The following is an 11,751-nucleotide window of genomic DNA, read 5'->3' as shown; positions in this document are numbered from 1 at the left end:
GTTCCTTGATCATGTATAAATACCCAAGATCTACCCAGGAAATAACCGATGTGGGACTAAACACATGCCCGCACGGCTCCTCACATTTGATTCATGGAAATAATTTTTTCCCACTGAATTTTTTTTTGAAAAAATAATTTTTGAAAATATGATGTCTGAAAAAATGATTTTAGCATGTTTGGTTAATTATTAAAAAGTAACATATTTCAGAGTGGCTTATATTTGGTTAAGCATTAATTTTTTTGTAAATGTTGTAAATATTTTATTATACTCATAATAAAGAAAAAGATCTTATCCATGAATTTTAATAAAGCAGTAAGAAAGTAGCTTTCTCATGTCTCTCATGAATTTTTCTTTCTCATGAAACATGAAAATTTTATTTCCATGAAAATGATACTTTTATATCCCTCTTCCTTAAAAACTCCATCCAAACAAGAAATATTTATTTATTTTTTTGTTGACCATATTTTTTTCCTTCTTTTTTCGCAAACTAAACGAGTCCTAAATGACACCAACACATCGGTCAATATTTTTCAGTCATTATTTTATATTTTTTAAAAAAATTAATTAATAAATCTCAAAATTCATATGTAACTATGATTATCAAACTTGACTTCATAAATTTTTTTTTCATCCTCTATCAGCAGAAAGGTGTCGAGATTAATTTCGGTCCCCCACCAAGATGATAGATATATTATTTTTCATAAATGAGGGACCATTATCTCAAATTTTTAGGAACCACAATCTTCCTTTGAATCTATCCTATACCCTAAAAACCTAGTGCCCAAACCTATGAAATGTTAAGCATTTAGTGCTTCAAACCAAAAATATGAAAGGAGCCTCAGGGAAAGGTCCACAACCCTTTGTTCTGACATCCCTACTTTCCCTACTCCGAGCGTCTGCGCAGCGTTACGTTGGATACCATCTTCCGACCAAGTCCTTCGGAATTACTTATCACGGATTGCATGCGACATCCCAACTCCTGACCCCATTTCATTAGCTGGCAACAGCTCAACTTCGACTCCCGATTAACTCTATACCTAGTGATTAGCCAAAACCCAACCCGCCACATTCACCCTATCATCTAACCACGGTCCACCTCATCTCCACTCTCTCTTCTAAAAATGTGAGGATAACATCAACAGCTTACATCATGCTCTTTTCCCAAATTCGTTTAATGGAGACAGGGTCAGGTACGAGCTAGCTTTGATGATTGATTTGTCCATGTTTATTGCAAGGTACCACGTGGCCAAACAATGCGCAAACCGTAGAGTCATTTGAAGTCCTCTATTGGATACATGGACAGTGTTTTTTTTTTTTTTCTCTCGCTAAAATGAATGTATCGTACATACCAGATATCGATATATCTAAAAAAATCAAAAATAAAAAGTTCCAAAAGACACTAAATAATCTTCTCTCTTCCAGTCATAGAGTCTCTCCAGAATGGTTAGTCACATAAAAGACTATCAAATCTGCTGCCCCGTTGGCCTCTCAATACACATGCCTAGCTTGCAAGGCCATCTCATCCCTTACCATCGTCCGAATATCTCTAAGGAGTGGATGGTAATCACCTACCCCTTCCACACTCTGCTGGATCCATCCAATAATAGTAGCCGAGCCGCCCTCGAGCACTATAATATTGGCTTGCACCACGTGCCATGCCAAGCATACCTCAGGCTTGAACACAAAGAGATACAAGCTATTCTTGACCTAAATCAGAGCTAGCTTCTTTTGCTCTTTGCTTAAAGCAGATATCTGCCCCAGATGGTGCTCTATTGTGTCTAATAACATTCCTCCAAGACAAAAACTAGAAGATAGCACAGGCCCAAACAAATTAAACGGCTATACTCATGCACCTCTTCAAGACCATCCAACAACTTCTGCACTCATATAAATAAACTATATAGTACATGAACTAACCCTTGGGTTTATTTATAATTATTACGTACACATCCATCTGAAATGAATCAAAAACCTAAAGCGCCAACTGCCCCTTTACATTGACCCAACTTCAAATAAAAACTACCAAAAATCGAATCAACAAATAGTAAATAAATACAACCAGGCAAACCAAACGCCGACCCTACTCGAATGTACCCAATAATGACATGGAGAAGAATATGTCCGACAACCTTACTGTGACGTATTAAACCAATGATTACTTCAGACATCCGGCTGGTTCGTGGGGTCGGAAGCGGCCGGCAAACGGCTCTGGCGCCGGGACCGGCGTCTGCGGGGTCGGAACTTGGTGTCGCCCGACGCCCAAAACCTCTCCTGCTCCGAGGGAATGATGCTGCAGTCGGGTAGGGTGTTGGGATACCGAAGTGTGTCGTAGCAGACGGAATAGATCATGTAACGCTCGCGGAATCGGCGCATGGCTGCGCGCTTTCGCGGGGTCAAGATGGCAAAATCGGCAGCCATGAGCTCGGCGTCGGCCTCCGTGCAGTGCTCGGCGGATGGCAGCTGCTGGATGGGATCGACGCGGCAGCCGCGGAGGACCAGGTCGGAGAATTCAGCCACGAAGGGGGCGTACTTGTACTTGATCTTGTACGCCCCACCGGCGGTGGCCCACGTAGAGCCGTCCCATATGGTGGCGTAGACGGACATGGGCTTGGATGGGTACTCACCACCCATGGCGTCGCTCCGGACAACCTCTCTTATCGGGGTGTGGTCGACGTAGAAGCTACGCATCAATCAACAAATCAACAGAACAAGATCAAATCAGACGTTGTTATTGTTTCTGTAGATTTATTTAGATAAACTAATTTATAAAACAATCGAGATTTGGGAGTAAATGTTATAGTGGACGTGGAAGTTGCATGGTTAACATTATCTGCTCATAAAAGACCGAAATACTATTGTTTAATAAACATCCGTTGGTATTTCTTGGGAAAACTTGCTGCAATAATGAAGACTATCTATCAGCTCGAGTCTTTAATTAATTTGGTCGGTTTTTTGTGAAATAAAAGAACTCTTTCGACCATTCCCTAAGAATAAAGTTGATGAAGATGAGCTCAAAAGGATAAATGCTATACGGTGGCCCTATAACAGTGTCCTAATACAAGGTGCACGACGAATCGACGTAAGCAATATATATGCATGGTAAAAGGGTAACTTGGTAGACGCAAAAGGGGATGGCTTGCGATTGGCTGCAACTTCCCAGCTATTGCAGCAAAAACCCGAGACATGTATCATAAAAGGGTGGGATCAGAGAGATACATGATGTGGGTGGCGGTCCAGAGGATGGAGTAGCGGTGGGCCTCCTTGGTGGGGTCAAAGGGGAGGATGTAGCGCTCCTCTCGCCCCCGGCTGATGCTGCCATTGCCGTAGACATTGGTCTGGATTCTCCATTTCTCGCCTCTAATGTTGCCCAAGAACTCGAAGTCCAGCTCGTCATGCGTCTTGGGAAAAATATCCCCATTAGACGTCTGCAATATTGGATCCAAAGCAAGAAAAGAAACATCCCATTAAGCATAGTCGTCAATCAGATCTAGCCAATAATTTAAACATCGACTCCATAATACACAATCAACTCCATAATAGATGTCTACATTCATGTCCTTAACTAGTTTTATTTGTATACATATACTAAAAAGTTGATGCACCTGTTTAAGTAATATATATACTGTCTCACGTAAGTTGACAAGGAGAGCATTGTTTTTAAGTTTCTAATTGATACTTCTAGCCATATATCTTGCTCGCTCGTTCTACTTCATGGCAAAGTTGGAGCATACGACTATGGGAACACATGGGTTGGGTTGGGTTGCACAAGGTACGTACAGATGACGACTTATAAGCTATAATAAATTAATAATGACAGGAATAATAGTTCAACACGCAGCCTTTTGGACTTGCAACTTGCAAGGTCCATGTGCCATTTACTGCTCTCTGAAGCCTTCAAAGATATGGGTTTCAATGCCAACCAACATTAAAACATGAAAACATAAACATGCTATCCAACTTTTTATGCGTCACCCAATCAAGTTAACTACGTGTCCATGATCGAAGACAGATAATTCCACCTGCCACCCAGTTATCAAATATGGACGCCAAATGACCAAAATATCCCTGAAGCTTTGCTCAATTCACAACAGTTGATGGTGCCCCGGCCGTGGTTCGGCGACCAACTTGAACGCCGTCTTTACCCTTTTTTTATATTAAGAAAGAAGAAATAAGGATGGCTCGTGACGAAGGAGAAGGGCAATTCGTGATTTAACAGTAACGGTAGCAAATTCTATATCGGAGGACGAATAAAACGATCGATACAAGAAGGAATAAACGGACGGCGTTACTCACGTAGAACGCAACGACGACTCCCGCCGTGTAATCGGATGGCAGCTTGATGGAGGCGCTGAAGAAGCCGTGGTGATAGAGATCGGACGATATGAAACCCGCACCTGATCATCGTAGTAACATACCCGATGAGTGACGGAGAAGCGACCAAGACGGCAACAGAGAGAGTGACGGAGAAGAAGAAGAATTACCGGAGTAACGGTTGAGGAGGAGGCGGACGGTCCTGCCGTCAGGGGAGCGGGCGAGGTTGCCCTCCCCGAAGAGGTGGGAGTAGCCCTCGTCGAAGGCGAGAGTCGTCACGTTGAAGACGGACGCCGTCGCCGTCGCAAGGTGGAAAAAGAAGACCAGCGCCGTCAAGAACCTCGAAATCGCCATCGCCGTTATCTTTTTTTTTTGTGCTTCTTTTTTTCTCCGCTTCTAGTATTTCCGATTCGATCTCTCCCGGTCTCGCGTCTCCTCGGCTTTATAGAGGGAATGGACGGAGATGGAAGGTTTTGGGATCGAATATTTTATTTTCCCGCAGCACAATTGAAGCTGGACCGCGTGATCTGGCAACCACCCGTTTTGGACACTGATTCCCTCCCGATATTTACGAGATTGCCACCGTGATCAATCCATCCTTCTATCTGGACCGTTGGATCGGTGTCCTCTTCCTGATCAGGGAAAGTTGGAGAGCATTGTGGAGAATCTCGGTGGAAGGTCTCGTTCTCGGGTACATGGAAAATGACGTGAACCTGCTCCGGTGTCCAGCTTTGACTAAATTTTCCTTAACAAATTTGCCCTCATAGGATCCTCGTTGTTCGGCATGGTCTCCGTTCACATTGGAACTGCTGAGAGGGTAATATAGTCATTTTAGTATTGCAATAACGGACGACCGGGGAGAGTTGGCGCATCCGACAAGAAAGGCGGCCGCGTTCCTTCGCACGAAACCATCATCAGACCGTACAACGATCGCTTTGAGATCCATGCAGATAGTTGGAAGAACCATTTAACATGCTTCGAGATTTGTGCTGGATGCCATCCACGGCTATTTCGGCGAAAGAAACAACCAGAACATCCTATTCGCCGAGATAATAATTAGATGTTGATTAAGACATTAAGTCTACCGTCCAACGAATCATTAGGCAATTTATTTTTTCCCCACCAATCATATCAGTAATTTTCTACAAGTTTCGCAGCGAATCATAATCTCCGTCGCAATCCGTTAAGATGCTGAGGGTTAGGAAATAATAACGGAGACGCTTCCCCCCACTGTTCGTTCGATGATGATGTAACTTTGTTTAATAACTATGTCCTACTATTTAAGCAATAGTGGCCTCTATCTACAGCAACACAAAACGTATAAGGAGACGCCACCCTTCCTTTTAAATAACGTAAACAGGTAGCATTCAAACTTCAAAAGAGCTGGCGGTGGAGTAGTAGGAGGTAGCAGTTTCCGGAACCTCTCGTTAATTTATTAATAATCTCTGGGTCTTCTGGACTTTTTCTTATTTCGTTGCAAATAAGTTTACTAAACATCAGACGATACCAACCATGGGAATAAATGTTTTGCACCCACGGGACCATCCGATCAATGGCTCTCATTTCATTGTTTATTTATGTCGAGGCCCATCCAGTGGCTAATATGCGAAGAGTGATCATAGAGAATATATATGTCCTGCTGTCAAAGTTGGCGTTAAATAGATGTCACGGGCTAGTTGTTGTTGTTATTGTTGTTGTTTAAATTACTTCGTTTGGCAAGGAAGTCTTTCGGTGGTCCCAAAGATCGGAGAAGGGGGGTTACCCTTCTGCATGGTTATATAAAAAAATTAAAATAAAACTTGTGTAGCCTTCAACATGGTTATATAATAAAGGTAAGTCAATAATTTATATTTTCGTGTGTATTATTATAAAAGGAGGGGTAATATCATCAACTGCCTCAAAGATTCCAATCAAGCAAACCCTCAAACTAAAGCCGCCATGTCTCGTCTCATTCTTCATGTTTCTTCTCCCCTCATGAATGAAACAAAATCCTTCAATATAACTTAATAGATTGATGGCTTTCTCTCAGAATTAAACTTAAAGAAAAGTTTCGAGAAAAAAAAAAAAGAGATGATTTGTTATAAAAGCTCCGCATGCATAATATTTATTGCCTGGCAATGCAATTTATATATACGGGAGGAAGACCAGTAGAGAAATTTTCTTTTTTAATTATTGTTTGTATTTTTAAAATAATTCGGGTGCACCAACTCTATTGGACCCACCGGTGGGCTGCTCTCACGTGTCCCACCGGCGCCGACCTCTTGACGCGGCTTGCGACGGGCCAAGTGACACGCCAGGTGGGACGCGTGGACCCGGCCTCTTGAACGAACCCGATGACGGTACGCTTCACGAGGGTGGTTGACCTACCACGGGGCTGGAATAAGTCTTATTCTGTATAGAACGCAAAAACGAGGATAAGTTCGAATTGGCTTCGAAACCGACAGCTGTCTAGGAGACACTAAGGTGGGTCTACTTATTAGATGGATCAGGTACAGCGGACCAGCCCAATAGTCATTCGCTGGGGCAAGGGGGAAGAGAGGGTTTGGGGGGTGGAATAAGCTGGCGGCCAACCATCTTGGAGATTGGAGAAGGCTTGGAGATATGTTTTTACAATCACACATTAACTCATCCTCTCAACTCCAAATTAATACTCTCTCTTTCTCTCTCTCTCTCTCTCCCCGGCGGTAAAGTAGTAAGGCATCTATATAAAAGGATACTTTCAATAAACCCTTTGATACCACAAATTGTTTAAGATGTCAACTCTTATTATGGCTTTCTTTTATTCGTTGATTTTGAGTTGAGCTGTGGAATTTTTAACTGGGTCTGGATAACTGTTATATGGTCTGCCCAACTAAGTTTTCCTAATTATTTTGTGATAGTTTCTTTAATCTTTTCAAGCATTACCTTATTTGCATATGATATTTTTTGTGTTCTAATCAAATTCTTATGCTGTATTAATATCAAGTAAAATTTCCCCAAGGTACTGAGATGTTGAACATTATTAATAGCTATTCCTCGAAGACTTCTACATTGGACGACTTTGGCTTCTATGGGAATCGGCAGAAAGCAATGCAGGAAAAAAGGAGCAAGCCATACTCCAAATGTGGTACATTCATCGGTAATATTTTCCTTGATACCTTCTATCAATGTTCGCATTTTTCTCTAATTTATATCATCTAATTGCATGTCTATCGTTGGCTGTACATGACCGTCTGAATAAGATATTATGCTGCTGCATATGAGAGAAGTATCTTGTTGAAGTGAGCATTATGCGCATCTACTGAATAGGTTTTGTCCATAGAAGCTCAGTGGTGGAGCTGTATGCAGCATGGGAGGGCCTTGTCCATGTTAAAGTGCATCTGGGTGCGAGACGGATCTTCCTTGAAGGTGATTCGGCTATAGTGATCGATTGGATTCAGAGCGGGCGAGTTAGGACGGATCTGCATCCTCTGATCCATGACATTTGCCGTCTGTTGGAGGAGTGTGATTCTTTCAGTGCCATGCATGTCTTTCAGGAGATGAACAGTGCGATGGACTGGGTCGCCTTCTTTACAGCACACCACACGGGCGAGGCTTTGGCTAGGACTATTAAAATAGATATAATCAGTTGCTAGACAATTACCAGATTTAATTAGTGTACATGCTACGGTGTTTTCTTTCTTTCTGTTTTGGTGGGTTGGGGTGATTATTGATAGATGTCATAACATATATTTGATAATATTGTGATTTGTTCCGTGCTGTACGATTTGTGATTTTGTTCTTTGTTAGATAGCCATTCATTTTAAGGGATTGATCAACGGCATTAGAGCTTCGCTAATGTTTTTATTTGTAACTTATACAGCCAAAAGCTGATGATGAATTGGCCCAGCTAGAGTTCAACTTTCTAGTCCCCCATTGTTACAAATATCTGCTGGCAAGACCAAGGAAGAGCAAACAGTGGTGGTTGCAGCGAAGTAATGGCTGCCTGTCCAAATTGGGTGAGACAACGACATGCTATGGGAAGAGAAAGAGAGAGATGCCGCGGGAAAAGAAGGGAGAAAAGTGTGGTCAATAGAAAAGTAATGAGATGCTTCTTGGTTGGAGTTTTCAAAGGAGAGAGAAGGAAAAGTTGTATTTTCATGAGAGTATGATTTCCATATTTTCCAAAAAATCACTCCATTTTTACTTTTTTCCAAAAAATCCCTTTAGCATTAAAAAAATATTAAAGATGCATTAAAGACCTAATTTTTATTAAGGGCATAATAGAAATTATACATAACTTTTCTAGAAAAGTGGATGGCCAACCAAAAAGAAGCACTTTGGAAATTTGTCACTTTTTCATAGTCAATCAAACATGCCAAAAATACTTTCCTAGGCATCCTCTTTCTAGGAATTTGTTTCTTAGGAATCATATTTCTAGGAGAGAAAATGCTTTCCGTGAACCAAACGAGCCCTTTATTGCAGAAGGGAGGGAGGGAGAGAGTATTAATTGGGGGTTGAAAGGATGAGTTAATGTGGGATTGTAAAAAGACATAAAACATCCTTAAAAGTTATAAAAAGTAAGAATATTTTTTTCTACAAAAAAATAGGTAGATTAATAACCTACCATAACAGAGAGTAGGTTATCAATCCCTATATGTGTGTGCGTGTGTGTATGTGTGTATATATGTATGTATGTATGTATGTAACTCCTTGGATTATGTGTGGAGTATATGCTAGTACTGTTTATAAGGTGAGGAGGACCCTTTAAGGTGATATCACCAATCTTGTTTCTCGGGGGATCCCGACCTTTGGTTGCTGATGATTTCAACTGTATCTAGGGGCCCAGTGAGAATAGAAGTGTATGAGTCATCCGTTGTAGTACAAAAAATAGTGAGGATGCGCATTGGGCTGGCCGGTGTTGGACAGTATTTTTTGGACTGGGCCGAGATCCAATCATAAGTTTTGGCCCAATTTAGAATTAGGTTGAGGTTGAGTTGGCAATTTGTAAGCCTGATAGCTCGGTCCACCGCAGGCCAGCATGACAGGTATGTTGTGTGCACCAATCTCCAGGTTGAGAATAGCATGATTGCAGTACAATGTATAATCACATGTAATCTTCAGGAAGCCTAACATAAACTATCATCATAATTTCCTATGCAGACCTTAATTTTGCCACCTTCAATCTCTCCACATATTTCTGCACATTATCAACAATTTCACAGGATCACAAGCCATTACAAGGAGAGCATGTTTCTCGGATATTAGCCCTTCATGTCCATCTCTATGTTAAAGTGCTGAAAGGACTTTCTTCCAGTCTTTTGGGTGGTTTTTTAACATTGCTCTCAAAAATAATAGCTCCCTGGCCAACCTTAGTGGGCCTTTGTCTGGGCTATTATTCCAGCCTGCGAACAAAGTGGGCCAGTTGTCATATGAAAGTCCTTTTCTTGTTTTGAGCAATACGCAGGTCCTCATATCAGCTCTTTATTGGCAGAAAGAGAGAACAGAAGAACAATAAAAACCTAGACACTGAAAACTAAATGAACAAAAACCAGCAGCATTCATGTTCAACAGCAAAGGCAGCTCCTAAGCAATAGAAGAACCTATATGCAAATCAATGAATAAACCGAAACCCGCAGGCCGAATGGCAGCTTGATTTGCTTCCCTATAGATATGTTGTGCAGAAAAATAATTTAGAGTGAATATCCAGCACAAGGGGGGAAGTGCAAGTGTGAAGAGATATTTCGAATCCAAGAAATAACGGTGAGTGAGTCACCCTCCAAAACAAATACTCATACAATCCAATTTGGATATAATATTAGTGAGCCCTTCCTAAGCAGTTCTAAGTTTTGTTTTTTGAAACAGAACTAACTGAGGGTGCGATCATACCAGTACTAATGCACCGGATCCCATCAGAACTCCGCAGTTAAGCGTGCTTGGGCGAGAGTAGTACTAGGATGGGTGACCTCCTGAAAAGTCCTCGTGTTGCACCCCTTTTATTTTTTGATGCCACTGGCATTCCGTGAGATTGTGTATTTTGATTTTCTTGGATGTATTCGTACACGCGTTGTATGAAAAACCCGTTAAAGCAAAAAAAAAAAAAAAAAAAAAAAACTAGCCGCTAAATTTCTCAAAAACCTCCTGAAATCAGCCGTCCAAGATGGCCACGAACAATAAAACCTGCACCACCGTTCTCTTCCTTCAAAGAACCATCAAAACTAATCTTAAGCAGCCCATGGGAAGAGGTTACCCAACCAACTTGAATAGGAAGAGAAGGGACTCCTAGAGTCGCAAATATCCCAGAGCCAGGGGTTGCCCATCGGGCCATCCAACATGAACTCTATGAATTCTAAACAAGCGAAGAGGCTTTATCAACAATTTAGGCAGGATTAATCTCTGAATTTTGAAAAATTTTGCCATTTCTAGCAATACAAAGCAGACAGGCTGCGTAAGTAATAGTAGATTTCAAAACAGACATTCGCCCAACCACCACATCAAAAATGGAACGTAAGCTATCAAAAGAGATAGTCAAACCAAATCGGAAACCCAAATTTACCTGATGCCACATTAGTATAGTATCGGTATAGTACGGTATAAATTTTTTTTTTGGTGTACTAAGTGTCTTGTTCGGTTTGGACCGGTACAACATACCACGCTAGAAACAAAGAATATGCCAAGGAGTTGTAGCCACATGGCAATGAAGCAGTACATAAGTTGCATCTTCCAACATATCACACTGATCACGATTTGCAGAAGAAATTTCATTAAGACCATGCATGCTGTAACAAGAAAGCTTTACAAGGCTGTCAGTTTCATTCGATCTTCCACAAAAAAACCCTGCTTAAGGAATTACATCCAATTGCCAAATCGATGACATAAATTCTAAGGCTGTGAGTCGCCCGGTGCCAAGTGCAAAGGAAACCTCTAAGAAGGAGAAGTTTGTTTGCGTACCTACGGTGACTGAGTCCAGCTTCCGCGCTTTGTGGGCCCAGGACAGTCTGGCTCTGGCCATTAGCACTCAAATGAAGTCAAGCACCGGGAATATCTGGACTCTGACTCGTGTAAGGATTTGATCAGGCGATTCTAGACCCCATCCAAATATCCCCAACCAGAAACATTCCATATCCGACAAAACATAGCTCAGTCAACCATGTTGACAAATTCGGACCCAGACAACACCATGACCCGGTCTAACTTGTACCTATTGACCAAGTCTAACAACTCTTAACCCAATTATAGACTCCAAACCACTTCAAACGGTGACCATTTCACCCAACTCGACTGATGTTTCTACACCCTTCTTCGGGCAAGGGTACTTAATGCGGTTTTGTGTGGAATGACAGCGAGTGAAAAGACCAGTACTAACATTCTAGAATGGCTTTAAGATCCCAGGGTGTGGATAAGCCGAGCACCAAGCATTTGGGGGACCACTTATGAGAGGAAGAAGCGGAGTTACCAACTCGTCTGTCCTGCATTTTG

At 41.7% G+C, this 11,751-nt stretch overlaps 1 protein-coding gene and 1 non-coding gene across 2 annotated transcripts; one reads left to right on the top strand and one right to left on the bottom strand.

The window, feature by feature from the left end:
• Positions 1 to 1,859: 1,859 nt before the first annotated feature.
• On the bottom strand, positions 1,860 to 4,773 carry LOC120110789 (probable xyloglucan endotransglucosylase/hydrolase protein 30). The gene is made up of 4 exons (XM_039126386.1): positions 4,485 to 4,773; positions 4,297 to 4,397; positions 3,220 to 3,428; positions 1,860 to 2,683 (listed from the first exon to the last, which is right to left on the bottom strand). The coding sequence occupies exons 1-4, from the start codon at positions 4,666 to 4,668 to the stop codon at positions 2,164 to 2,166; spliced, it is 1,014 nt and encodes a 337-aa protein (XP_038982314.1). The 5' UTR covers positions 4,669 to 4,773; the 3' UTR covers positions 1,860 to 2,163.
• A 5,374-nt stretch (positions 4,774 to 10,147) lies between these two features.
• On the top strand, positions 10,148 to 10,266 carry LOC120110944. The gene has a single exon (XR_005512067.1). It is a non-coding gene; the product is annotated as a 5S ribosomal RNA (ribosomal RNA).
• The last annotated feature ends 1,485 nt before the right edge of the window (positions 10,267 to 11,751 follow it).

This window comes from Phoenix dactylifera, chromosome 5, assembly GCF_009389715.1.
Source record: "Phoenix dactylifera cultivar Barhee BC4 chromosome 5, palm_55x_up_171113_PBpolish2nd_filt_p, whole genome shotgun sequence".
Taxonomy (NCBI): Eukaryota; Viridiplantae; Streptophyta; class Magnoliopsida; order Arecales; family Arecaceae; genus Phoenix; species Phoenix dactylifera.
This window is presented reverse-complemented; position numbering and strand designations above follow the sequence as displayed.

Coding starts and splice junctions, on each gene's coding strand:
- LOC120110789 (XM_039126386.1), bottom strand. CDS start 4,668: ATGGCGATTTCGAGGTTCTTGACGGCGCTGGTCTTCTTTTTCCACCTT. Junction 4,398..4,484: donor CCTCCTCAACCGTTACTCCG/GTAATTCTTCTT, acceptor TACGATGATCAG/GTGCGGGTTTCATATCGTCC. Junction 2,684..3,219: donor TGGACCGCCACCCACATCAT/GTATCTCTCTGA, acceptor ATTGATGCGTAG/CTTCTACGTCGACCACACCC.